The sequence below is a fragment of the Terrapene carolina genome, unplaced genomic scaffold (assembly GCF_002925995.2).
Source record: "Terrapene carolina triunguis isolate 2854851 unplaced genomic scaffold, T_m_triunguis-2.0 Scaffold26, whole genome shotgun sequence".
NCBI classification, from domain to species: domain Eukaryota; kingdom Metazoa; phylum Chordata; order Testudines; family Emydidae; genus Terrapene; species Terrapene triunguis.
The window spans coordinates 1,366,313-1,390,905 of NW_020664377.1; the positions used below are offsets into that span (position 1 = coordinate 1,366,313).

General features: G+C 45.1%; 1 protein-coding gene across 10 annotated transcripts in view; it reads right to left on the minus strand.

Moving 5' to 3' along the window:
• LOC112106443 (BCL-6 corepressor) overlaps positions 1 to 24,593 on the minus strand; it is a 123,553-nt gene that overhangs the window by 44,056 nt on the left and 54,904 nt on the right. For 7 of the 10 annotated variants that reach the window (XM_024199672.2, XM_024199678.2, XM_024199674.2 and 4 more), the window contains exons 2-4: positions 10,645 to 10,774; positions 9,097 to 9,175; positions 512 to 3,337 (exon numbers count right to left, since the gene is read on the minus strand). In XM_024199672.2, the coding sequence (XP_024055440.2) occupies positions 512 to 3,337; positions 9,097 to 9,175; positions 10,645 to 10,730 (2,991 nt within the window). In that variant the 5' untranslated portion in view covers positions 10,731 to 10,774. Of the gene's footprint in view, positions 1 to 511; positions 3,338 to 9,096; positions 9,176 to 10,644; positions 10,775 to 12,838; positions 12,903 to 13,892; positions 13,976 to 14,137; positions 14,313 to 24,593 lie in introns of those variants that run through there. The other 3 variants (XM_024199670.3, XM_024199671.2, XM_024199673.2) reach the window with 3 other exon arrangements.

A 24,593-nucleotide genomic window follows, 5' to 3' on the forward strand; every position in this document is an offset into this window, starting at 1 on the left:
TCGCTCAACATCAAATTCAATACTGCTTCTATTCCTTTACTACATTCTTGATTGGTGAAAAGGTTGCATAAAAGTTGCATAAAACCCACCAACACATGGCTGCTACTCCTCTCCATCAAATGTCACGTATGGTATAGTAATCAGAACTTCTGGATACCCTTTGCTATCTTACAGTACTGGCCTACTTGAGAAGCTAAAGCAACCACTAGTCTAACATATCATGCATTCTTCAGCTCCCCTAACTGCAGAATATTTAATACTTATGTTATCAGCACTTTATCAGTTCTCATTAAAAGCATTTTTTTAAACTGACTAGTTCACATCTACTACTATTCACATAACCTGGCTTCACAATTTTATAAACAAAAAATTATTGTTACCATTTCTGGCAACATCTAGACCAAATAACATATTCCCCACCTGTGTAGGATATATCAAATTTAATACTTGACTGTGACTTTATAAACAAAAACACAAAAAATGCTTTGGTAGTTAAACCTCACAGACTCACCTGCAGTGCCCGCTGCTCTCGGCTGAGTTGACTAGAATCTGCATACAGTTCAGTTGTAACACACTTGAATCGATCACCTACATAGCCAGCAGAGTTTGCAATTCTTTTTGCCAATTTAGACGGCTTGGGTTTCAAAATTTTGCCATCAGTAGATTCTAGATCATCAGTTCCATCTTTGGTATATGTCTGATTAGACTCAATATTTGACTGTATATTTCCCATACAAAGTTGTTTTGCACCATCCTGTACTTTGCCAAAACACATAGCTGGACCATCACTTCCATGAGTATTCTCTAAGAAAGCAGAGGAAGGCTGAACTGGTAATCTTTCTTTATTTTGGCTTCCTGAGACATCCTCTTTCCTTAAATTGAACAGTGATGAATTCTGGGACTGTTTAAAATTATAGGTTTCGTGGAAATCATTATTTCTTCCAAACTCTTCTCTCATTACAATAAAATCTCTGTGCTGCAACACTTGTTCTACCTTGCGCTTCGTGGGGTCACTAGTTTGAATACGGCTTTCAGTAGTAAAGCCAGTTTTTGCTACATTTGTTTCACTTTTCACATCTTGTTCATCTCGCAGAAGATCTGAAAAGAGGTGTTTGTCACTTTTGGCCGCGTTCTTACTATGACTTGAACTTTGGTGTGATTTTGTGTTCTTATCAATAGGTACTTCATAATGTGTCTTTGTACTGGTTTCCAGCATCTCTGGCAATCTGTTTCTTGTAGCAGGATCCTCATAGCGGAGCCTTTCGTGTGACCTAGATCTTCTTTCTGATTTTTCATCCTTATTTATTTCCAAAGCTGAATGCTGTAACAACATAGGATGTACCATCCCCATCCCCAGGGCATCTTGATAGGTCATAAACTCTCCTCTAGCAGCTGGCAGGGTGTATGGAATGCCAGGTTTTGGTGCCAGATGCCCAGGGAAAAGACTGCCATTAGGTAACAAAAGTGGATGAGGATACACAGGTCCTTTTCCATGTAAAGATAAAGGGCTTATAGCTATACCCTCTGGAACCGGAAATGGGAGATAACTTCTTGGATACGGCAATGGTGGAGATCGGAATGCCTCATTTGGAGGTAAAAACATGGAACTTGATGCAAGGGCATTCTCATTTGCTTTGAAACTAGATTCTTGATTATTGGATTTAGTCACTTTACCGTTATGTTTTGCAGACGTTGCTAAAGGTTGTCCTATATGCTGTATGACAGACGCAGTACTTTCCATAGCACTCCTGTTTGTCTTGGTGCAATCTACATTGGCGTTTGGGGCTGGCGAAGCAGATGCTGGCCGACCTCCACTTGACACAGACCCTGAAATATTACTGACTACTGCTTCTGTTCCACCCATCCTAGGGCAAGAAGAACTTCTCTGTTGTGGTATCACCCAGTCTAATGCTTTGTTTTTCAACTGCATGTTTTTACCACCGGTATCTTCGTTCGGACTTGGACCAGGAACAACCCAGGATGAGGGTGCAGTGCTAATTATTTCAGGTCTATAGAGAGGACAACCATTTCCTGAAGGAAAAATAGTTTCTTTCTGAACATCGCTTCCAGGTAAAACTAATCCACTTCCACCTCGGCTATGAACTAAAACAGTTGGTGCCATTTTTTTAATAAGGTCAGATTTGGTTGTCTCTGCATCAACAACTTTTGCTGACAAGTCTAGTGGCTTGTCTATGACATCTTTGGCAGTTGTTTGTTTTTCTAGTGGCAGAGGTGACCGGCTGTCCTTTCTATCGTGACCTGTTTTTCTTACATGTGTTGTAGCTTGCTGTGAAATTTCACCAGTGTCATGTGTTTTGGGAACTTTTCCATTAGACAGTCGTGAAGGAGGAAATTCATTACTTACACTCACATATGGCTTTGGGAGCGTAACTGAAGAAGGAGACGTCGAAATTCTGGTAAACTGTTTGTGATACTCTGAGTAGGTATCCCCAACTTGTGTGGGCAGATGAACTCTAGGAGATGGTCTCGGTGAATGAGATAACAAGATAGCAGGGTCTGTCGACATATTACCAGCAGCTGACTTTGCTGATGGGACTCTGGGCTGTTTGCTGTTCTGAATATGTGGATAGGCATGAGAGTCAACAGGATTTCCAGGACTGACTCCCATCTTCCAAGACAAGCTTTTATCTGGACAGTGTACTAGTGGGGGAATTGTTGGAGATGCTGAAGCAGCTGAGATCCTCATTGGTGAAGCTAAAGATGATGGAATGTGGGGAGCAACGTAGTGAGAGGGCGGCAGATATAAAAAACGTTCACCATTTGTACATACAGGTGAATATGTCAGATGTTGTGGTAAGCTGTATGTGGACTGCTGAGGTAGCAATGCCTTATACATGTTCAATGAATACTTATTTGGTGAGTCAAGAAAAGGATATAGAGCGGGTGTTGCACCCTCCATATAAGGATTTACCCAGGGAAGCCTTAGGTAACTAGCACCATTGACATTAAGAGGACTTTGTTTGTCACTTGAAGTTCTGTCCAAGCCTAGCGTTTCCCCTGTTGGAACAGAATTTTTTTGTATTCCAGGTGGTGTTTTATATATAGCACTGAAGCCATTTGGGGGTTTTCCAGAGACAGCTGCATTTTCTATTGCTTCGGAGGGATTCGATTTGAACTGTATCTCTGGATTTCTTTCAGAAGTAAATCCAAGACCAGCTATAGAACTTGTAGCATCCCGTGCTTTCTCTGAGCCAAGTCCACATAAACTGGAATAGATAATACTACTGGGGACTCTAAGTCCTTCCCGCATAAGTCCAGACCTGTCCATGCTCAGAGCTGCAAGACTGTCAATGCGATGTGCTGTAGTTGCATCCACCTTTGTAGAATAAGAAATGTGTTATTTTTGCATGTTGTTAAAACAACATTACTCTAGACTATAAACACATCTTTAATTTCGAAGAGAAACAATACTAATACAAATACATTGTTCATTGTTAAAATGTATGTAGGTTGATTGAACTGGTGAACATGGCTGCCAGAAATAAATCTAATTAATTAAGATGTTGGCTGCTTCATATTTGTCTTGGAGAACCTGACAAGCTGTAAAGGGGAACCATTTAGTAAAACAAGTTTTAAAATTAATAATTTGACAGATGTGTTGACCCTTTTACACTTGGAACCTAACTATGTTAATATTGCCTTTAAATAATAATCATCTCCTTAAATTTCCACTTCTCAGCAGAAACCATTACTACAAGACAGAAGACAGCAACTATGTCATCCCAAAAATGCAATCCTTTCAGGGGCACAAGCCTTTTGAAATATCCAACAGGCATCACTTTTGCAAGTCTGTCTGCAAGGGAAAATCCAGGATAGGAGGCTACATGTGCTCCACACCCAAACTCACCACCCCTTTTCTACAACAGTAGTAGTGGGGGAAAAACAATCTGACTTGTTTGGAGATGGATCTCAATAAATGTATTAACAAGATTATATAAGGGGGTTGACAGTGATAGCAAGGGGATAGACTCGATAGTACTGGAAGAGACCTCCTGGGTTATGTCTCTATGAAAAGTACATCAATGAAACAGTGCTGAAATTTTTTTATGTCTACTTCCAACTTTTTAAACAGAGCACCGAATAGCGGGTGTTTTGATTTATTTTGTGACTTTATAAACTAATCCTGCCAGAATCACAAATTTGCCACAACACATTATTCCTAATGGCTTAGAAATAACAGTGCTGGTGGTATACCACTCTGCATACAAAAGATTAACAAGATAACAGAACAGAATAGAATGAAAGAAATTGTTTCTGTTTTTTTTTTTTTTTTTTTTTTTTTTGCGAACAGGGGCTGCTAACAGGGAGTTTCGCAAGGGAGTTCTCCAAGTGAAGGAGGAGCAATACAGCACCTTTTTGGGGTAAGTGACTGTCTGCAGTGTGTGTTTGTTTGTGTTTGGGGGTTACTTGCTGTGTGCTGAGCTTGTGTTTGTCAGTTTGTTTGGTTGTTTGAAGGACCGTGTGCTGTGGCTGACAGTTGGAAGCTGTGAGCGTCAAAGGAAGGTTTGAAACCTAGAAGCCTCTGGTAATTGGCTGAGCCTTAATCAGTGGGCAGGGCATTCATACAGGCCAGGGCTTTATAAAGCAGCGCACAAGCGACCAGGGAGCTTTTGCGAACAGGGGCTGCTAACAGGGAGTTTCGCAAGGGAGTTGGGAAGGGGAGTGGGAAGGGGCGAGGGTCCCTTGCCGGTTCTGTTTTCCCTTTATTCCCCTTAAAACTTTAAACTTCTTGCTTAAACAACCCTTTCAGCGGACAGGGGGCTGCAGACGGGAGTTTGACAGAGGGAGGCTTACGATGGTTAGGAAGACCCGCAACACCTGTGCCAGCACTGCTTCTGTCTCCTCCACCTGCGCCTGTAGCCAGACAGAGCGCTTGAGCATGGATGCTTCTACCCAGATCCTGGTGTGGTTTTGCAGAGACTGTAACTTGCAATTTCCACTTACTGATATCCAGGCTGGGGGGACCATCCAATGTGAAAGGTGCCTGCTGGTGGAATCTCTCAGGCAGCAGGTGGGAGAGCTACAGGAGGAGGTGGCTAGGTTGAGAAGCATCCGAATCCACGAGCAATTCCTGGACAGTGTCCATGTGGAGACAGCTGAGGTAGCTGTCCCAGGACACAGGACTGCTGATACACCACTGGTGGAGGAGGAGATGGCTCAGGGTGGACACTGGCAGCTGGTTACTTCTGGCAGCAGGCAGTGCTCCACCCCTGCTCCGAACCCTCCCGCTGTGGTTATAGGTAACCGTTATGCTCTTCTTGATACAGGAAAGAAGGCATCACCCCCTACAGTAAAGGAGGAGAAGCCTCGCACCCCTAAGGCTGGGAGGTCTGCTGCCACCACTGCGAATAGGAAACGTAGGGTAGTGGTGGTCGGAGACTCTCTGCTGAGGGGGACGGAGGCGCCCATCTGTCGCCCTGACATTTCATCTCGGGAGGTATGCTGCCTGCCGGGAGCCCGTATCCGAGACGTTACGGAGGCATTGTCGAGGATTATCCAGCCCTCTGACTACTACCCCATGCTACTCATCCATGTGGGCACAAATGATACTGCGCGGTGTGACACTGAGCGGATCAAGAGTGACTACAGGGCTCTGGGAGTACGGGTGAAGGAGTTTGGAGCGCAGGTGGTATTCTCTTCGATTCTTCCTGTCAAAGGTAGGGGCCCGGGCAGAGACAGATGCATCATGGAGGTGAATGCCTGGCTGCGAAGATGGTGTCGCCAGGAGGGCTTTGGCTTCCTAGACCACGGGATGCTATTTGAGGAAGGACTGCTAGGCAGAGATGGCGTTCACCTTTCGAGGAGGGGAAAGACCCTATTTGGACACAGACTGGCTAACCTAGTGAGGAGGGCTTTAAACTAGGTTCGACGGGGACAGGTGAGCAAAGCCCGCAGGTAAGTGGGGAACATGGAGACCTGGGAGATGGGTCGGAGACGAGAGGGAGTGTGGGCTATATTGGCAGAGAGAAAGGAGGGTCAGGACAAAACCGGGAGGAAAGATCAAACCAGTATCTTAGATGCCTATATACAAATGCGAGAAGTATGGGTAATAAGCAGGAAGAACTGGAAGTGCTAATAAATAAATACAACTATGACATTGTTGGCATCACTGAAACTTGGTGGGATAATACACATGATTGGAATGTTGGTGTGGATGGATACAGCTTGCTCAGGAAGGATAGACAGGGGAAAAAGGGAGGAGGTGTTGCCTTATATATTAAAAATGTACACACTTGGACTGAGGTAGAGATGGACATAGGAGACGGAAGTGTTGAGAGTCTCTGGGTTAGGCTAAAAGGGGTAAAAAACAAGGGTGATGTCATGCTAGGAGTCTACTACAGGCCACCTAACCAGGTGGAAGAGGTGGATGAGGCTTTTTTTAAACAACTAACAAAATCATCCAAAGCCCAAGATTTGGTGGTGATGGGGGACTTCAACTATCGGGATATATGTTGGGAAAATAACACAGCGGGGCACAGACTATCCAACAAATTCTTGGACTGCATTGCAGACAACTTTTTATTTCAGAAGGTTGAAAAAGCTACTAGGGGGGAAGCTGTTCTAGACTTGATTTTAACAAATAGGGAGGAACTCGTTGAGAATTTGAAAGTAGAAGGCAGCTTGGGTGAAAGTGATCATGAAATCATAGAGTTTGCAATTCTAAGGAAGGGTAGAAGGGAGAACAGCAAAATAGAGACAATGGATTTCAGGAAGGCGGATTTTGGTAAGCTCAGAGAGCTGATAGGTAAGGTCCCATGGGAATCAAGACTGAGGGGAAAAACAACTGAGGAGAGTTGGCAGTTTTTCAAAGGGACACTATTAAGGGCCCAAAAGCAAGCTATTCCGCTGGTTAGGAAAGATAGAAAATGTGGCAAAAGACCACCTTGGCTTAACCACGAGATCTTGCATGATCTAAAAAATAAAAAGGAGTCATATAAAAAATGGAAACTAGGACAGATTACAAAGGATGAATATAGGCAAACAACACAGGAATGCAGGGGCAAGATTAGAAAGGCAAAGGCACAAAATGAGCTCAAACTAGCTAAGGGAATAAAGGGCAACAAGAAGACTTTTTATCAATACATTAGAACCAAGAGGAAGACCAAAGACAGGGTAGGCCCACTGCTTAGTGAAGAGGGAGAAACAGTAACAGGAAACTTGGAAATGGCAGAGATGCTTAATGACTTCTTTGTTTCGGTCTTCACCGAGAAGTTTGAAGGAATGCCTAACCTAGTGAATGCTAATGGGAAGGGGGTAGGTTTAGCAGATAAAATAAAAAAAGAACAAGTTAAAAATCACTTAGAAAAGTTAGATGCCTGCAAGTCACCAGGGCCTGATGAAATGCATCCTAGAATACTCAAGGAGCTAATAGAGGAGGTATCTGAGCCTCTAGCTATTATCTTTGGAAAATCATGGGAGACGGGAGAGATTCCAGAAGACTGGAAAAGGGCAAATATAGTGCCCATCTATAAAAAGGGAAATAAAAACAACCCAGGAAACTACAGACCAGTTAGTTTAACTTCTGTGCCAGGGAAGATAATGGAGCAAGTAATTAAGGAAATCATCTGCAAACACTTGGAAGGTGGTAAGGTGATAGGGAACAGCCAGCATGGATTTGTAAAGAACAAATCATGTCAAACCAATCTGATAGCTTTCTTCGATAGGATAACGAGTCTTGTGGATAAGGGAGAAGCTGTGGATGTGGTATACCTAGACTTTAGTAAGGCATTTGATACGGTCTCGCATGATATTCTTATCGACAAATTAGGCAAATACAATTTAGATGGGGCTACTATAAGGTGGGTGCATAACTGGCTGGATAACCGTACTCAGAGAGTTGTTATTAATGGTTCCCAATCCTGCTGGAAAGGCATAACGAGTGGGGTTCCGCAGGGGTCTGTTTTGGGACCGGCTCTGTTCAATATCTTCATTAACGACTTAGATATTGGTATAGAAAGTACGATTATTAAGTTTGCGGATGATACCAAACTGGGAGGGATTGCAACTGCTTTGGAGGACAGGGTCATAATTCAAAATGATCTGGACAAATTGGAGAAATGGTCTGAGTTAAACAGGATGAAGTTTAACAAAGACAAATGCAAAGTGCTCCACTTAGGAAGAAAAAATCAGTTTCACACATACAGAATGGGAAGAGACTGTCTAGGAAGGAGTACGGCAGAAAGGGATCTAGGGGTTATAGTGGACCACAAGCTAAATATGAGTCAACAGTGTGATGCTGTTGCAAAAAAAGCAAACGTGATTCTGGGATGTATTAACAGGTGTGTTGTGAGCAAGACACGAGAAGTCATTCTTCCGCTCTACTCTGCTCTGGTTAGGCCTCAGCTGGAGTATTGTGTCCAGTTCTGGGCACCGCATTTCAAGAAAGATGTGGAGAAATTGGAAAGGGTCCAGAGAAGAGCAACAAGAATGATTAAAGGTCTTGAGAACATGACCTATGAAGGAAGGCTGAAAGAATTGGGTTTGTTTAGTTTGGAAAAGAGAAGACTGAGAGGGGACATGATAGCAGTTTTCAGGTATCTAAAAGGGTGTCATAAGGAGGAGGGAGAAAACTTGTTCACCTTAGCCTCTGAGGATAGAACAAGAAGCAATGGGCTTAAACTGCAGCAAGGGAGGTCTAGGTTGGACATTAGGAAAAAGTTCCTAACTGTCAGGGTGGTTAAACACTGGAATAAATTGCCTAGGGAGGTTGTGGAATCTCCATCTCTGGAGATATTTAAGAGTAGGTTAGATAAATGTCTATCAGGGATGGTCTAGATAGTATTTGGTCCTGCCATGCGGGCAGGGGACTGGACTCGATGACCTCTCGAGGTCCCTTCCAGTCCTAGAATCTATGAATCTACCATGAGGCCTTCTTCACACCTTTGAAAAATTAAAAAAAGTAACCTTTTACCACAGCTTGAAGAAGGCCTCTTATCTGAAGCAACTTGTGTCTTAATTGTAGTCCTAGCTGCACTCAAGATATTTTAATAATTTCTTTAAATGAAATGTCATCACACAAAAATGAAATAAAAAATAATCAGATGCTATTTCAGTCTAAAGCTATTAATCTCTTACCACACTGTGATTCAGGTGATTTTCTTCCCTCAATTCCAGTCTGCTTTTCGGAGCATCGCCATCATTTACTGGAATTTTCCTATTAAAAATGTAAGCTTACTAGTTGAAAATATTCCTTGCATATAATATTAATAAAAGATTGTAAGGCTCCATATTTCAATTTTCCCATAACAATCCCATATGAAATTGTCTCCATCCTCTACATTAACTCACAAAAAAATAATGATATTTAAATACTGCCTGAGAACAGATTCAAGGTAAAAAAGGTTTTGACATTAAGAAAATTTTAGTCCACTTCAAAAGAACTTATCCCAAAGGCAAGTGACTTCTTTGTTAGTTTTTTTTTTTAAACTTCATATCTAGTGATAATTATGTAATTTAATGTACCATATTCACATACCATCTCTAAATGTTAGAGAAGAGAAAATTAAATACACACTAACGTTCATGCTAAAGAGTAAGCTCCACATCTGCGCCATACCAGGGCTGGGAATTGTTATCACAGAAAGCACTGATAAAGAATATACCTTAGTGCCAACTTTCAAATCCCATGAATAAAACAGCTGACATGAAGCAGAAGGAAAGTTTCATCATTACCCAGAAGAGACCATTTCAATCATTTGATATTTAAAGAGCTAACAATAACTTGAAAAAAAATAAAATTACACTTCTGATTTTATAAATCTGTTAACGATACAAATAACCCCTAATATTACTATACCTGGAAACTTTTTAACCCAGTTTGTTTATTTTGTGTTTCCACAGAGCTGGCAAATAGTCACTTTCACTGTTTTTCCCTGTATATATCACAAACACCCTGCTTCTGGGGGGCTGTCAGTCAGCAACAAAGGAGAAAATTGTTTAAAAAACAGAGGAGGAGCGGGGAAGAAACAGGAAATTATATATATCACAAAAGTTGGCAGGGTTACTCAAAGTTAAGTGTAGTCTCTGAAAGTACTATTGAGGCTTATTGTTTTTAAATAAACTAGATTTCAAGTTGGTGGTGTCCCTTTAGCCATAGAGTCCACTTGGAAAATATGTATTAAGAAGCATAACTAAGATTCTTGAATTAATAGTATTAGGAGAAAAAAATAACATATGGGGTGACAATAAGGAATCCAGTACCTAGATAAAAAGGCCATTGTTTCGATTTTTAATCACTGGGCAAGCCATTTGTTTTAAGGCACTGAGAGGCAAATCACATGGGACTGGCATGCCTAGCATTTAGAGTTAAAAGAATATGCATTTGGATTAATACTCCTTCATAAGAACAAAATAATAAATTAAGTGTAAAAGTGCATTTAAAGGCTGCTTAGGGGAGTAATCTTTTTTGAAGGGCGCTACTGCTTCACTGAACCAGGTTGCCTGTTAAACAGTAAATCACTTGCTGGTCTACTGCTGTCACGCACATGTCTTCCCCCCATGCTGGCCTGATCTCGATGCAAGAAGGCAGCTATCTACTCAGGCATTAGGAAAGCGAATGAACTCTGAAATCTCACATCACAGAATCTCACCGTGGTTTAACTTGCCAGAAGCTTAAATATTTACCTGTCTTCATTAATTCCACACATGCGGACCCTTTCATTGCTCATCCAGCTATGAACGTTGCCATACAGGGGAGTTGCAGAAAGCATGACGTCGTCTTAAAAGCGCTGCTTTTTCTTCACGATTTTATATTCTATTAAAACAAAAGTTGAGAAGATTGGTCTAGGAGGAAGTGCAAACAGCACAGTGGAGCAGCCAGCCAGCCTCCCTCCGGGTAATTAATAATGAATGCAGGATTGGTGTGGGGAGTGAGCTGCCTACGCTAAACGCTAAGGGAGAGATACCCTGCAATAAAGGAGCAAATTGAGGGCATTTATAGGTCAGAGGAGATGGATCTTTTCCCTAGTGCATAGCCACAAAATTAAGAATCTCTCCAGGCTATCGACAATTTAAAAAAAAAGTTTCTCCAATGCATTTAATTTGAACTAAGAAACGACTGGACTGGCAAAGTCTACACCGATACCCAAATATGTCCCATGCACCTTACCTACACCCAAATAAGGAGAGATTCTGCATGCTGGATAGTGCGTTTTAAACTGGAAACAAATCTACATTCGGAATACGTAATAGCAGAAAGCGCATTACAACAACAAGTATATACCTTCTAGATCACCCACCCTACGAACTGCTGAGAAAGCTTGTACAGTACGAGTTAAACTGAAGAGATGCCTCTGCGAAACGGATCTAAAGGAAAACTCCCTCCTAACGTTTGCACATGGGTTAAAAATAGCAAGTGGGTTGCTGAGCTCCCCACCCCTTGATTTGATTAAGCACCAAACCCTGATGGCTTTTGCATTGGAGCTGCTGCGAGTGCTTTCAGTAATTCAAATGACGCCTGCTTACTCCAGGGAAAGAAATCATTAGCGGGCTCGCTGGAGGAGTATTAGCAGTCCGAGAGGATAGGCGCTGTGTGGTGCAGCAGCAAAGGCAGGTGAAAGGTAACCGGATTGTCGCGGAGGGAGAATGCCTTTTCTTCCTTTCTTATGCCATCGCCACCCCCATTAAATTCTAGTTTGCTGCATGAGTGAAGTGTCAGGACAAGCTGCGTTTTATTAACAGGATTATCGCGGCGCATGATTTATTCCAGTGCAGGATTTTAATTGCTCTTTGGAGGTTGGGTCGTTTCTTTTGACTGAGCTTCAGCCTGCATCCTGCTGTTAAATACTGGGTTAATAAGTAGGGGGAGACTTTAATGCACAGGATATCCCTCAGCTCTTCCTCTCTTACAAAAATAGAGTCCTTCAAACGGGAGGCACGGCACTCTTTTTACACATGCATACAAGCCAGTAATGGATGGTTGACCATGGGGAATTTAATCCAGAACGTTTCCCAAAGCATATATGCTTCTCGAGTAAACTCACTTCCTTTGTCAGAGTCCACGATATGCAAATGATTACTTTGCTATTTAAGGGGGAAGAATCTCAGATTGTGTGTTTAACACAACACTTCACACCCGTTCAGCGAGATTCAGGAAATAAAACGGCAGGAAAGCCCCGTGTTCTCAAACATTCCCCCCCCCCCTCCTTAGAGAAGTCTATTGTGTAAAGCCCCATGCCTGGAACAAATGTATATTAATGAAATAGCACGTTCCCCCTCCTCCCTCCAGAATAGTTAGTTTCAATAATGAAGTCCACAAAAACTGTGCTGAGGACACAAAAATCTGTAGAGATTAGATAGTGCGCTATCACTCAAAGGGAGTTATTTCACTGGAAAGACGGTTTCTGGACAGATTTACTGGTTTCCAGATGCACCGCTCGTAATGTTTTCAATAGAGCAGCAGCATGGAGAGAGTGATTTAGGGTTTTACAGACGGTTAGTAGCCGCCCCGTGTGCTGCCTCATCTGTAAGGAATGGACGCAAAGTCCAAATAGATAGGGCTGTGTGTAAAGGGGCCCACTGCTCTCCCTTTTTTAAACGGAGGGCACGAAAGGCAGACTGATATTACTCATTAGCGGAACTGCTAATGCTCCTCGTTTCCTCGCTGGAAGTGTATCATTAACATCAGCTGCGGTGCCTGAATTAAAGCCTGTCAAGCCCCTGCCATTTGCAAATAATGAAATACTAAAAATTACGTTCGCGGCTTAAGGGTTCACTGGCTCGCTAGATCGGGCAATACGAGAGATCAAACTGAAAGTGCCCAATAATAAGGCAGCCAACGCCCGAAGTATTTAACAAAAAAAAAAAAAAACCACCCTACTTTTCGACTGCAAGCCAAGAACCTCCCCTCCTCCGCCAGCTGCACGAAGTTTGCCTGAGGCCGAGGTGTCTGTGCCGGCAGGCTGCGTGCGGCTGGAAGCACAGACCTGCTACTGAGCGCTTGCAAAGAAAAATGTTGCAATTCCCTCTCCAAAGCAGCACTGCAGTCCCCTGAGCGTGCGAAGAAACGTCTTCCCCCCACACACACTCGTTTCGCGTGTGCAGCTTCTCCAGGGCGTGCAATATTAATGCCCTCTAACAGAGCTACACTGATCCCAGTTATCCTTTCGGAGCGGAGGGGGGAGGCAGTGGCTTTGCGATCGCTTTCGGGGTCGCGCTGTGCTGTGGATACGTACGTGTGGCTGTATTTATAATCGCCGCCCTGATGAACTTTTTGTGAACTGTTTAAAAGTGGAGGTCTGTTGAACAAACAGCGGCGCCACTGCCAGCCATAATTTCATTGCAACAAGCAAGAGACTTTAACTCTTCCGACTCCTTTCTTCCTTCTGCGGACAAGGGGTCGCAAAATGAAGGAGGGTGACCCACAGCCCTCGGGGAGGGTGACCCACAGCGTTACAAATAATCCACCTCCCCCAGCACCCCATTATCAGCAGGCAAATCCCTCTGTAAAACCTCTGTCGCTTCCACCAACCTTGAAGCATTTAATACGCAAGGTGGGGGGGGGCTCCTGCCCTCCATTTACAGCGGGTCTACCACCCTCCCCGCAGGGAAAGGGAGAAATCCGGCTCCTGTGGTATTTTCCTCCACGGATCGCCCCGATCTCTAACCTGGAGCGTTCGCGGCCGCGCTCCCAACACAGACCTGTACAGGCGCGTGTGTGACTGCAGCCAGGGGAATAAAAGACGCGTTTAAACCCTTGCCCGCCCGCCCACCTCGGATCCAGTTTCCCGAAACATCCACAGAGCACACCACGGCCGGCTATTTCCAAGCTGGTTTATCCAGTCCGGAGTCAGTCGGTACGAGACCCCACCGCCTCCGCACGAGAGTCAGCGCTGCAGTTGCTGGCTGCTGCCGTGCCGCTCTCGCGTACGTACCAGCACGGACTGGAAAGCCCGTTCCCCTCGGGGGCAGGAATTACCGATCGCTGCTCCGCCAACTCCTCGGAAACTAGCCTGCTGCGGGAGGGGCGCCCAGCAGAATTCAGCCTAACATGAGAGAGTACGGAATTTCCTCCCGGAGGTGTCTGGCTGGGCGAGCCCTTTGGTGCTATATATAGAGCGTGATACACACACAATTTCAGAGCAATGCCGGCGTGTGAGACGCACTTAAAAACACTAACCTGGCTCCAAGCGTGCCGCTGAGCTGCCCCTTTGCTCTCTTGCCCCCCTCCCCGCACTGCCAGGCGTGCTCGCGTTACAGGGCAGCCTGAGACAGCAGCGCTGGTGCCCGGAACACCCAGTTCTCGGCGCTCTCCGCACGCAGCCAGAGCTCCGCGATGCAGAGACAGGCACAGACACACACAGCGCTGTTTGGGCATTTGATTAAAAAAGGGAAACGTTTGGGTCTCCCTCGCAACGTCAACAGACTTTTGGCAGCCATTGACGCCAGCAGCGGCAGCAAAGTTTTGTTAACACACTCCTGGCTTGGAAACTAGAAAAACCCGATGCCGGGGGCCAGGGGACGCCGCCGCTCTTTCTTGCCTCTTGGGCAGGGAAGCCAGTGCAAAGTGGTAGCGCCTTGCCCCTCCCCCCGACTTCCCTTGAGTCACTATTGTGAGGACGTCTTCTTGATTAGGAACAAGTGGAAAAGGTGAAAGCAGGGTAAGGAAAGGAGAGGAAGCCCGGCTGGGGACAGGCAGCTGCAGAGAGCCAGGAAGGAGAGAGAATGCAACGGCGCACGAGTTCCCTTTTGGCGCCTTTACTCTTTCCACCTCCAGCTCCTTCTGGCAGCTCGCCAGTTTCCACTGCAAAAGCCACAGACCCACCCTCAGTGCGACTGCAGGCGGCTAGAAAGCTTCATGGGTTAAAGTCTGCGAGTAATGTAGAAAGCAAGTGGCACCGACAGAGCAAGAGGTAGTTAAACAATCTGGCCCTCGGAAATGAAAATAGTGCAATAAATTACCCCATCCTGATTGTCTCCAGGCCACTGGAATGATCATTTCTAGGTTTGTGAAAATCCCTAAGAGAAGTGAAAAGCAATTCGGGATTCATAGCAATCGACTTCGATTAGACCAAACTGTTCGGCCAGACTTTGATTTATAGGGCAGCACTCCTACAGTATTTATAAGCTTAAATACGGACAGCTACTTATAAACATGTTTAGCCACCGCGTTTCTCTTATACCTATGGCTAATATATTTACAAATTATACATTTACCGACACCAGAGTTAGAAATGACTTTAAAGACACCATATTGCACAGTTTAGGATACCTAGTGTACAGCTTTGGGATAGGCGGTTAAAGGGGAGGGTATTTTTCTTTTTAATAAAAAATACCCAAGGTATATTTTGCAAGATCTACACAGCATCACTGATTTGACACACATTTTGCAAGCCAGGCTAGGAAGCAGCAGGCTAAGTAGCCGCCGCATGGCTCTGCGGATTAGAAAAAGAAGTTTGACCTTTACCCGGGACGTGTGGCATTTCATTTAACCATAAAGCTAAGTACAATGTGCCAGCTAGGTCTCTAAACCGATTTAAAATACATATTGAGTCATGCACAACACTAGTGCATTTCGGTTTAAGAAACACACACACACACACGAGGGTCGGTGTCTATTTTAAGATTTTAAAACAACCTCTTTCCTCTGCGTGTTGACTCCTCTTTCCTGCCGAGGCTCCCACACAGTCACGTGTAGCGAGGCTATCAGGACTTTCTACCGTGTAAACAAAACGCGGCGGAGCCATCTGAGGGCAGCCAGAGCTGCTACTCGGCATCAGCTACGTTGGGAAGAGGACGGGGACAGGGGTGCGCCCAGAGGGACTCCACCCACAGACAGACAGACAGACGCTGCAGCCGCGGGAGGGGGAAGTGGGGAGGCAGAGATGACTGTGGCCTCTGTCTGCGGCTCTCCAGCTGCCAGCGATTGGATTCGCGGGGGAGGGCCGCAAAGGGCAAGCCCCCGCCCTTGGGGCAGACACGGAGGATCAAAGGGGGGAGGGGTAGGAGGGATTAGACATTGGGGGGCAGAGGAGGCGGATGTTTCCCACTGGGGCGAAGGATACGAGGGGCTCCCGGGGACGGGGGACATGGGGAAGGAAGGAAGGCAGGCAACGAGGACTTCAATCGCTCCCCATTCACGGCCAGGCACTGTCCCCCCTGCCTGGCCCAGTGACGATTCCCTGCCCCATGAGGGAACACTCCCGCATGCATCCCTTCCTCCGCCTCTGTGCGTGATCGGGGCGCGGGCAGGGGGACCCTTCACCGCCAGATGCGCCCGGGAGGAGGCAGAGCAGCAGCGCTTGGTTCACGTGCGTCTGCTCCGCTCGGTCTCTCGCGCGCGTCCGAGCCTGCCATAGAAAGTAACTCCGCAGCGGCCGCCCCGCTCCCCCCGCCCGCCCCCAGCAGCTGCCTGCGCTACCAGGCGAAGCGGTGCCGAGTTCTCACCGCCATTTGCAAACAAAAGTTTTAAATTAATGATAAACCTGGGATCGGCGGAAGGGCGGCGGAGAGGAGGCCAACGAAGGAAAGTTAAAATGGCTGGCGATCCTTCCAATAACCCTGGCCATCTCGCCCACGTACGCGACAGAGTCCCAGTCTTCCCTGCCAGCGCTGGGGAACCATCCCACCTATTTTAGGGGGAACCCCGCGGCAAAAGGGGCGGGGAAGGGAGCACGCGGCTCACTTTGGAGAGTTCACAGAGGTGCCGGCGTCTGCAGGTTGTTAGATCTGGAGCACGGTGAAGCACATGCTTGAGCCCCCCACTGAAATACACCGAGGAGGTGGGGGGGAAGAGGACATTTTATTTGCTGAAGCAGAGACACGGCTGGCACCCCAGTTGGGGTTGTTTAGCGTGAAGAAGAGGGGCCTTGACACAGGGGAGCTGACCCTCCACGGGCCACCCTGTGAGAGTGTTATAAGGGTCACCGCTGAAACGTGTACTTGGCAAGCGGTAAGTGGCGACACCAGGTCCATTGCGCTTCTGCGTCTCTCCCCCCGCCCCCGCCACACATTTCCCTTGTGTGAATGGCGGAGCTGAAGCGGAAAAGGCTTCGGCTCCACGCGGGGGAGGGGGGGCTTCTAGAGTATAAATCGCGAAGGGCAGCTTCGCATTTCATCCTGCCACTTCTCCAGCAACGACATTAATAACGCCCCCTCCTCCTCCGGGGAGGAGATGACTGGGGAGAGAGGCAGCTAGGCGGACATGCTTGCCAGAGAAGGGAGCTCCTGCACCATACGCCACAGAGCCACTAAATCTGAACCCCTTTTATCGATGGCCCTTAGCCACCGTCTGCCCCCCCCTTCCCAGCGATAGTTTAGGCTCCCTCTGTCACCGACCCCCTCTTCTGCATCTCTCACTTCCTAGACCGTCCGCGCCATTTTAGAGACACACAGAGGAGCGAGGGTTTCCGCTGCTGCTGCCAGAGACAACAGGCAGCAGCCGAGGCTGAGCTGCGCAGGAGGAGCAGCAGGAGAAGAGAGAGAGATACAGCCGGCCTGGCACAAATGTGCCTTTCAGGTAATTAAGCTAACATTGCATCCGCCGAGCGGAGTCTCGGGGAGAAGGGAGAGCGCGCAGGGCCGGGCTCCCCCACCCCTTAACCCTTCAGAGTCCTTACAGCTCAGGAACTTTCCATGTTGGGTTGATTTCGTATGGCTATTGCTTTGAAGAATAAAAAAAACACCTTGAGCCACCTTTCTCTCCACACACACGTCTGGCTTTGGCGAGGCTCACTGTGCACGTCTAACTCAGCTCCCTGTACAAACGCATTTTCCATCCCACCCTGCCCCGCTTATTTTGCCGACAGGAAACTTCAGGTTGGAAAAAAAAAATACCCCCACACATTGAATAGATAAGTCCGCCTGTTTCTGTGAGAGCCGAGCGAAATGGTGCACTCATTTCCGCAGCATTATCTGGCTATAAATACCACCGTTCCGGGCCCCTTCTCCTCCCCACACAGCACCCCCTGCTAGAATGATTAATGGGACATACGCCCTTGGTTTTCCTCTGACCGCCCCTGATCCACGTTGCTTTCTCTCGCACTCACCAGTTCAAGCTGTACCGTACGGTGGGAGAGCACCCCCCCCCCCCACGCCCCCCGCAGTATCCACAGGGGATGTTAGCAGATATTGATCACGGGCGAGTTGATTTTGCATAATTGTGGCTGACAGTGCCTGTGGTTCCCTCATTTACGAAGCAACAGCTTTGAGAGGCTGATTGATTAGGAGCAGCCCCCTCCCCCCCTTTCCCCAGACAGACACACAACCCATCACCAAGAGGAGGCAGTTTGAAGGCGATTCTCTCCGGAGAGTAAAGCAGCTCCTCATTATACAGCAAATGGCCGGCGCGCCGACAGCGAGATATTAAACTTGGTCCCCTGTCTAGCATATCTAGCTTAACTAGCCTGGGATCCGTCTGCTCCCCGCAGGACTTTGTCTATGCAGCTGAGGGGGGGGGGGGGAGGCGTAACTCAACTGCACTCTTGTAGGCACAAGATAGTTATATTCAGCGATCATTTAAGAAAAGCGCTTGGGAAGTTGGAGCGGCTTATAAACAACTCAGTCGGCGTATGTTTAGCAATACTTGAAGAGTACCACCCCGCCTCAAAATATATATATATATATATATATAGTGTTTACAATGCGAATGTTTCCCCCTCCTGGGAAATACTTTGCGAGTACTTCTGAAAATCACGGAACATTTTAGACAACAGTTATAAACAAGGAGCTGCGCGCACATCTACACGTTTTTACATAACTACTGGTCCCAAACCCTCACATCGTCTTCTCCAGACCGTTTAAAGAAATAGTTATCCTATAGAGAGCAGGTAGGCATGTGCCAGTCATCTGATTTTACAACTCTTGTTCAAACATCAGAAACGTACGTTTATTACGTGAATCCGAAAGTTACTGTAAAAGCAAAGTCAGGCTTTCTATACAAAGTTTTGCGATGTTCCTCTGGGTTAATACCCCACAGTTGTATGAAGACTCACACACACATCGGTCATACAGGGAAACACTAAGGACCATTGCAATCTCTGTTTTTTCATCTTAGAACTCAGCACCGAAACAAAGCACTGAAGCAACTGCTATGCAGATGGGCGGCTATGAATTTTTGCTGCTGCTTAGAGCTTTAATTACTCGCTCTTGATCCGTGGGACTACGACACTACACCGCCAAGGTTAAAATGCCCTGAACAGCTCTGAGCAGATGTGAGCGAGTTGGCAGACGCGCAAATGAGGTCTGCCTCTAAGCACGATAACAAGTGACTAATACATTGCATATCTCTGAAAGAAAATTATTTTTCTCTAATTTGCATTAGCTTTTTTTAAAGCCAGTGACAGTCCCTCCGCAGAGGCAGTACTATAATCCTGGAAATACTGCTCCGTGACTTTAAAAGATTTGGAAGAAGGAAGAGAGTGCCAGTATTTTGGCGACGTAGACTTGTTTATCTTTCCGCCTTAGCTTCAAGGCGAAACTAGTTTCGCAAGCAACGTTCCTACAGAAATGGCATACGTCATATAAAAGATTAATTTATAGCATTGACGCTAAGATTATTGAATTACTATTGGAGTAACTTCCGCCGTCAACACCACGACATTATTCATAAAGACCCAACAGTATTGGGGGGGTGGGCCGGAGGGAGACTGAAGAAAAATAAAGACAGTCACCCTTAAACGAAGATTATACCCACTATGTGAAATTTTGTCTTTCTAAAGAGTTCCAGGCCAAACGAAAATAGATTTTAGAGATTACTTTGTGTGTAAAAACATAACGATTTTCTGTTGCAGTTAAAACTACCTAATTTGAAAATATAGGCAGACCCTACAGTTCTTAATCATGCGGGCTGGGTTTGGATACATAAGGAAACCTTAAGGACAGACAGAATCAGGTAGTGAATTTCTCTTTAAGTTTAAAACGCCTTTGTTTTAAGAGATCTAGCCTGACAAATTACTTTCTCGTTTTTACTTTTTTGAAGCTGTTTTTGACCCAGAATCTTACATACCCTCCTGACAACATACTGTCTAGTTGATCAGAGAATGCCTACAACTGATCTCAGGATAACAACTTTCTTTTACAGCAGCACCTGCATTAAAAACAAAGGATGCGATTCACCATACTGTTTTGAGAAATGCTGTCCAAGTTGGAGTCATCTCACATTATCAGCTCAGTCCAAGGGAAATTCAGATCATCATCATCCCATGTGTACAATCCCCTGCACCACAGGGCCTGCTTTTCTTCTCACGGAATTCAAGGGGAACTTTGCTATTGCCTTCAATAGGATCTGGCCTGGTATATGCACATTTCAGCACTCTACCCACTTCCAGGAAACGGAGCAGGGCTTAGTAGCCAAGATTTTTTTTTTTTTTTTTTTTTGCCAAATTCCAAGCCCGCTGTTGTCCCTGCGTTTGCCCTTGCTGACGGCCAGGGCAGAATTTGACCTTTAGACTCACTCTCAAGCTTAACAAAAGGAATTGAAGTCATTATCTAGTCTCTTGTTTTAGAGAGACCCTCCACTCCAGGAAGAGCTTTTCCCCTACAGGTGTATTACTCAACTGCGATAGCAAGGGGTCTGTCTGAAATTTAGCCCAGGTATGTGCACACAAGTTATGATGAGAAAAATCACCCCTCTCTCAAACTATTACATTAAAAAGCAACACACACACCCCCACACACCCCAGCCCAGCTCATTAGTTCTTAATCCGCGCCGCCGCTATCTGTGCGAGCGCTCTGAAGTGCTACTGCTGCCTCCATAGTGAGAGCTTTGTTGTAGGTGCCGAAGAGGCGCAGGCTACTCGCGCTCCAACAGCTGTCACATTATTTGCACTAGCTGTAAACAGCCTTCACATTCTCCCCCCCCCCCCCCGCCCCTTACCGCATAGTTAAATCCAGACTAACAATCCACAGTTCGAGATCAAACCAACAACAGCAGCATTGTGTCTGCCTTCAGTGCTGTAGCATCAACTACTGCAGCTGGTTTAGTCCAAACAAGGAACCCCCTCTACCCCACTCCTACTGTGGAGAGAACCGTGTTTGTTTCATCCGATTTTTCAAACAGAATCTTGCTGCTGTCCGATACAGTGGAGTTCCTTTTATTAATTTCCCCACCAGACGATATTTCGGTTTTTCTCCAAACTCGAGACAGACCAAGCACGCGCACACACTCCTCTCTTTGATAATAAAGTTTGGTCACAACTTCAATTGTTTTTGATTTCCCGTCAAAAGAAGCCCCAAAGCACAGCTGCAGCTTTGACTTTCTCGTGTAAAGTACGCCGTGCCCCTTACTATGTCTCGGTCATTGGAGCGTTTGGAAGCTTAAGGCCCCTTCTTCTGCTGCAGAAATGTCATGACTGAATGGATACCACTGGCTGCCCCCATACGGGTGGGGGGGGGGGGGTGAGGACAAGTTTCCTTTATTTTGTATTAAACTGACTTTCCATAATCGTCAGAATCGGTGCAAACTGCACCCCCAGCTCGTCTTTAATTAAGATATTTTTGTTATAAAGTTTCCCCATTACAATACCGAATCTACATAATGGACCATTCCAGATGGCTTTGCTCAGGTTGATATCCCCAGTGACTTTAGGAGCGAGTAAGGCAACTACGATTAGATTTTAAGATATTGAGTCAAATCTGTTTGCCTTTAGTTTGACATAGCAAATGAAACGGGCTGTGTGTCATATTTACATGACTACCCTTGGGTTTCCTGCACCCTTTCACCTCCCTCTTGCTTTGAGCTCTGCACATATATTGATTATCCCACGATGGACATCCCTTATTGTCCCAAAAACTTGAACAGAAGAAGTACTTTATTTTCTATCTCCATATGTCCAGTTAAAATAAACTGTCACCAACCCACTCAAGTCTTAAGAATGTTTCTAAACTGAATCTTAAATCATGCACGTGCAGTTTCTCCTTTCCTACTTTAAAAATCTACTATTCTGATGCAAATCAGACTTTACTTGTGAAATACTCTGTACAATAATTAAACAGCACGTTAGCTATAAGTTGCCTGCTCTTTCATTGATTACACTTGTGCTAATATCTCTCCCATTATGTGTAAATTTTCTATTGCGAAGGGAAAGGTGGAGATTTCGCTAGAACTGACAAAGTATATTTTCTCCCTTTAATTTATTCTTGGCTAAATTATGTATGATTAATTGGAATGTATATCTTTACAGAAATGTTTAACAGTAAGCCATTTTGCCTAAGAGTTTAAAAATAGATTAAATTTGATAAAGAGACTATGAGAACCGGCACTGAGATGCACAATATATAGCTCCCGGATGCACAATATATAGCTTTGTGACCGCCGACTGCAAGAAAAGACTGACGATTTTTTGTTTTGTTTTAAAGAGCATTTTCATCTCGGCCCAGCTATTGCTCTAGGTTAACGTTTCTCAAGGCAGGCACAGTGGCCACTACTGACGCGGTGGGTCTGCACTGAACTTCCCAGCCAGCTTCCCCTGTAAATTATTCCAGTAGGTATTTGCAGGTTGGTGGCATCGACTATTCATTGCCTGTACGGAGCTAAAAATCTGCTTGCCTGGTAAAACCCATTGCTAACAAAACAATGTCAGCAAAGGCTGCAACACATTCTTGTGAGAGACCAGCGATTCGTGCCTACTGAAGCTCTTTCAGCACAAAGGCTTTTAGAGGAAGAAGAGAGAGAGGGAGGGAGGGAGAGCTCTCGTGTTTCAGGGCTGCTGTCCCCTGGGAACCAAGAACCAAGTGTAGCTTCAATCAAATGCTCACTTCTCCTCCGGGAGCTCAGTCGGAAACCTGATCTCACTAGCTTATGCCTGCCTCCATGCATATAGGCTTGCTTTTCTTTCATACCAGCAATTTGTATAAAGAGGAGAGCCAATACAGTTTATTGAAAATGCGTTCTTGAAATGTCTGCTCAGGAGGGCCCTCTCCTCTTTCCCAACCTCACTAACTTATGGGGAAAGTGATAGTTTAAAACTTACATCTCACATATTTTCTTCTCTGACTGGATCATCTGACTTCATCTACCAACAGCTACTTTTTAATGGGCCCTTTTAATGTCAAGTCACATAGCCATTAAAATGTTTACCATTAAACACATTACAGCTGGTTTTTTTAAAAGGCAGATGTACTTTGGGTCAGCTTTAGCTGAAGTCTACCTCAAACATGCCTATGCCAACCTTCCCCTCAGGCCCCAGCCTGGTCAAGCTGTGGGAGCCCAGACCTTGCCCATCTTCCCGCAAAGACATAGGCCTTGTGGAGGATTTGCTAACACGGCTGAAGCAAATGTTGGCCACACATAGGTAGGACACAATTCACTGGACCAGAAGAAGTGGAGAAATGAGGGGAAGACCACTTCCTGCTGCATAGTACTGTTCTGATCTACCTAATTGCTTTGGCTGGAATTGGGAAGTGTTATTTCCCCTGATTTTATATCCAGGCAGACCTTGGAAAGCCAAGGTACTGTATATGGGCCTTTTTTGAGTTCCAAATTGATACCTCTATAGTTAATTGTGCTAATGAAGCCCCTACATAAACCTGTAAAGTGTTTTGAGGATGTATGTATATATTTGGGGATGTATGTAAAAGGTACTGCTTCCTGAGGGGCCAATTAAATTTGACCCTAACAACATATAATGTCTGGGAGTGACATGTTAAAAGTAATTCCCACAATGAGGGCTAATACAATTGGATATAGGGATGAATGAGTTAGGGAGATTCAGAGTGCAGTTTGTGTGCAAGCACACACACTTCTGTTCACAACTATTTTAGTAGGCAAACTATGGTACCCAGATTATAGGTGATTTTAAATACCCTGCTAAATGTTCAATAGTGTGACTCTAAAAACATGTTACTGTCTGTCTTAGCAATAATATGTGCATTAAAAGGTCCCTATGAATTTAGATTCTATAGCACCAGTGGGTGGATTAAGGAACCCGGGTGGTACCTATCCAAAATCCTAAACTATCATGTAGAAGATGTTTGGGTCACAGCAGCATCAGATCTTCCAGTGAAAATGGGTTTGTCTCTGTCCCTTCTAATACCATTAAAAAAGTTTTCTGAGAATTCAAAGCAATACTGAGAATCTGCCTCTCAATCCTTAATTCACTTCTGTGTGTCTATATGCTGCAACATTAAAAAAAAAAAATTAACATCAGCTAATATCCAACCTTAGCAGAGGAAGTGCGACTAACCAAATATAAAACTGGATTAATTTAATTCTTTCCTCCTTCCTATTGGGTACACAAAAGAAACGTCCACACAGGTAGTGTTTTTGTTTGGGTATTAGTTCTAACACAAAGCATGAACCTAGATGTAATTTTAATATTTTCTTAGTTATTTAGGTAAAATGTCTATAGGGTTTAGTGCCTATACTACAGAACTACTGAGTGGTTGGACTTATACAAAAATATGATTCCTGATGATGTGTGAATGCAAACATCAATTACTTTGGAGTGCTCAATTGTCCCATTGCCTGGACTTTTAAAACTAAGAACATGAGCCTAAGTATTTTGTGGTATAAAGCTATTTAAAGGCAAGGGTCACTAGGTGATATATTCCAGAGTATTTTAAATGAACACTTAGGATAAGAGTTTTATCTATTTTTTTAATTTTAATCTATTTTAAAGTTGAGCCAGAACTCTTAC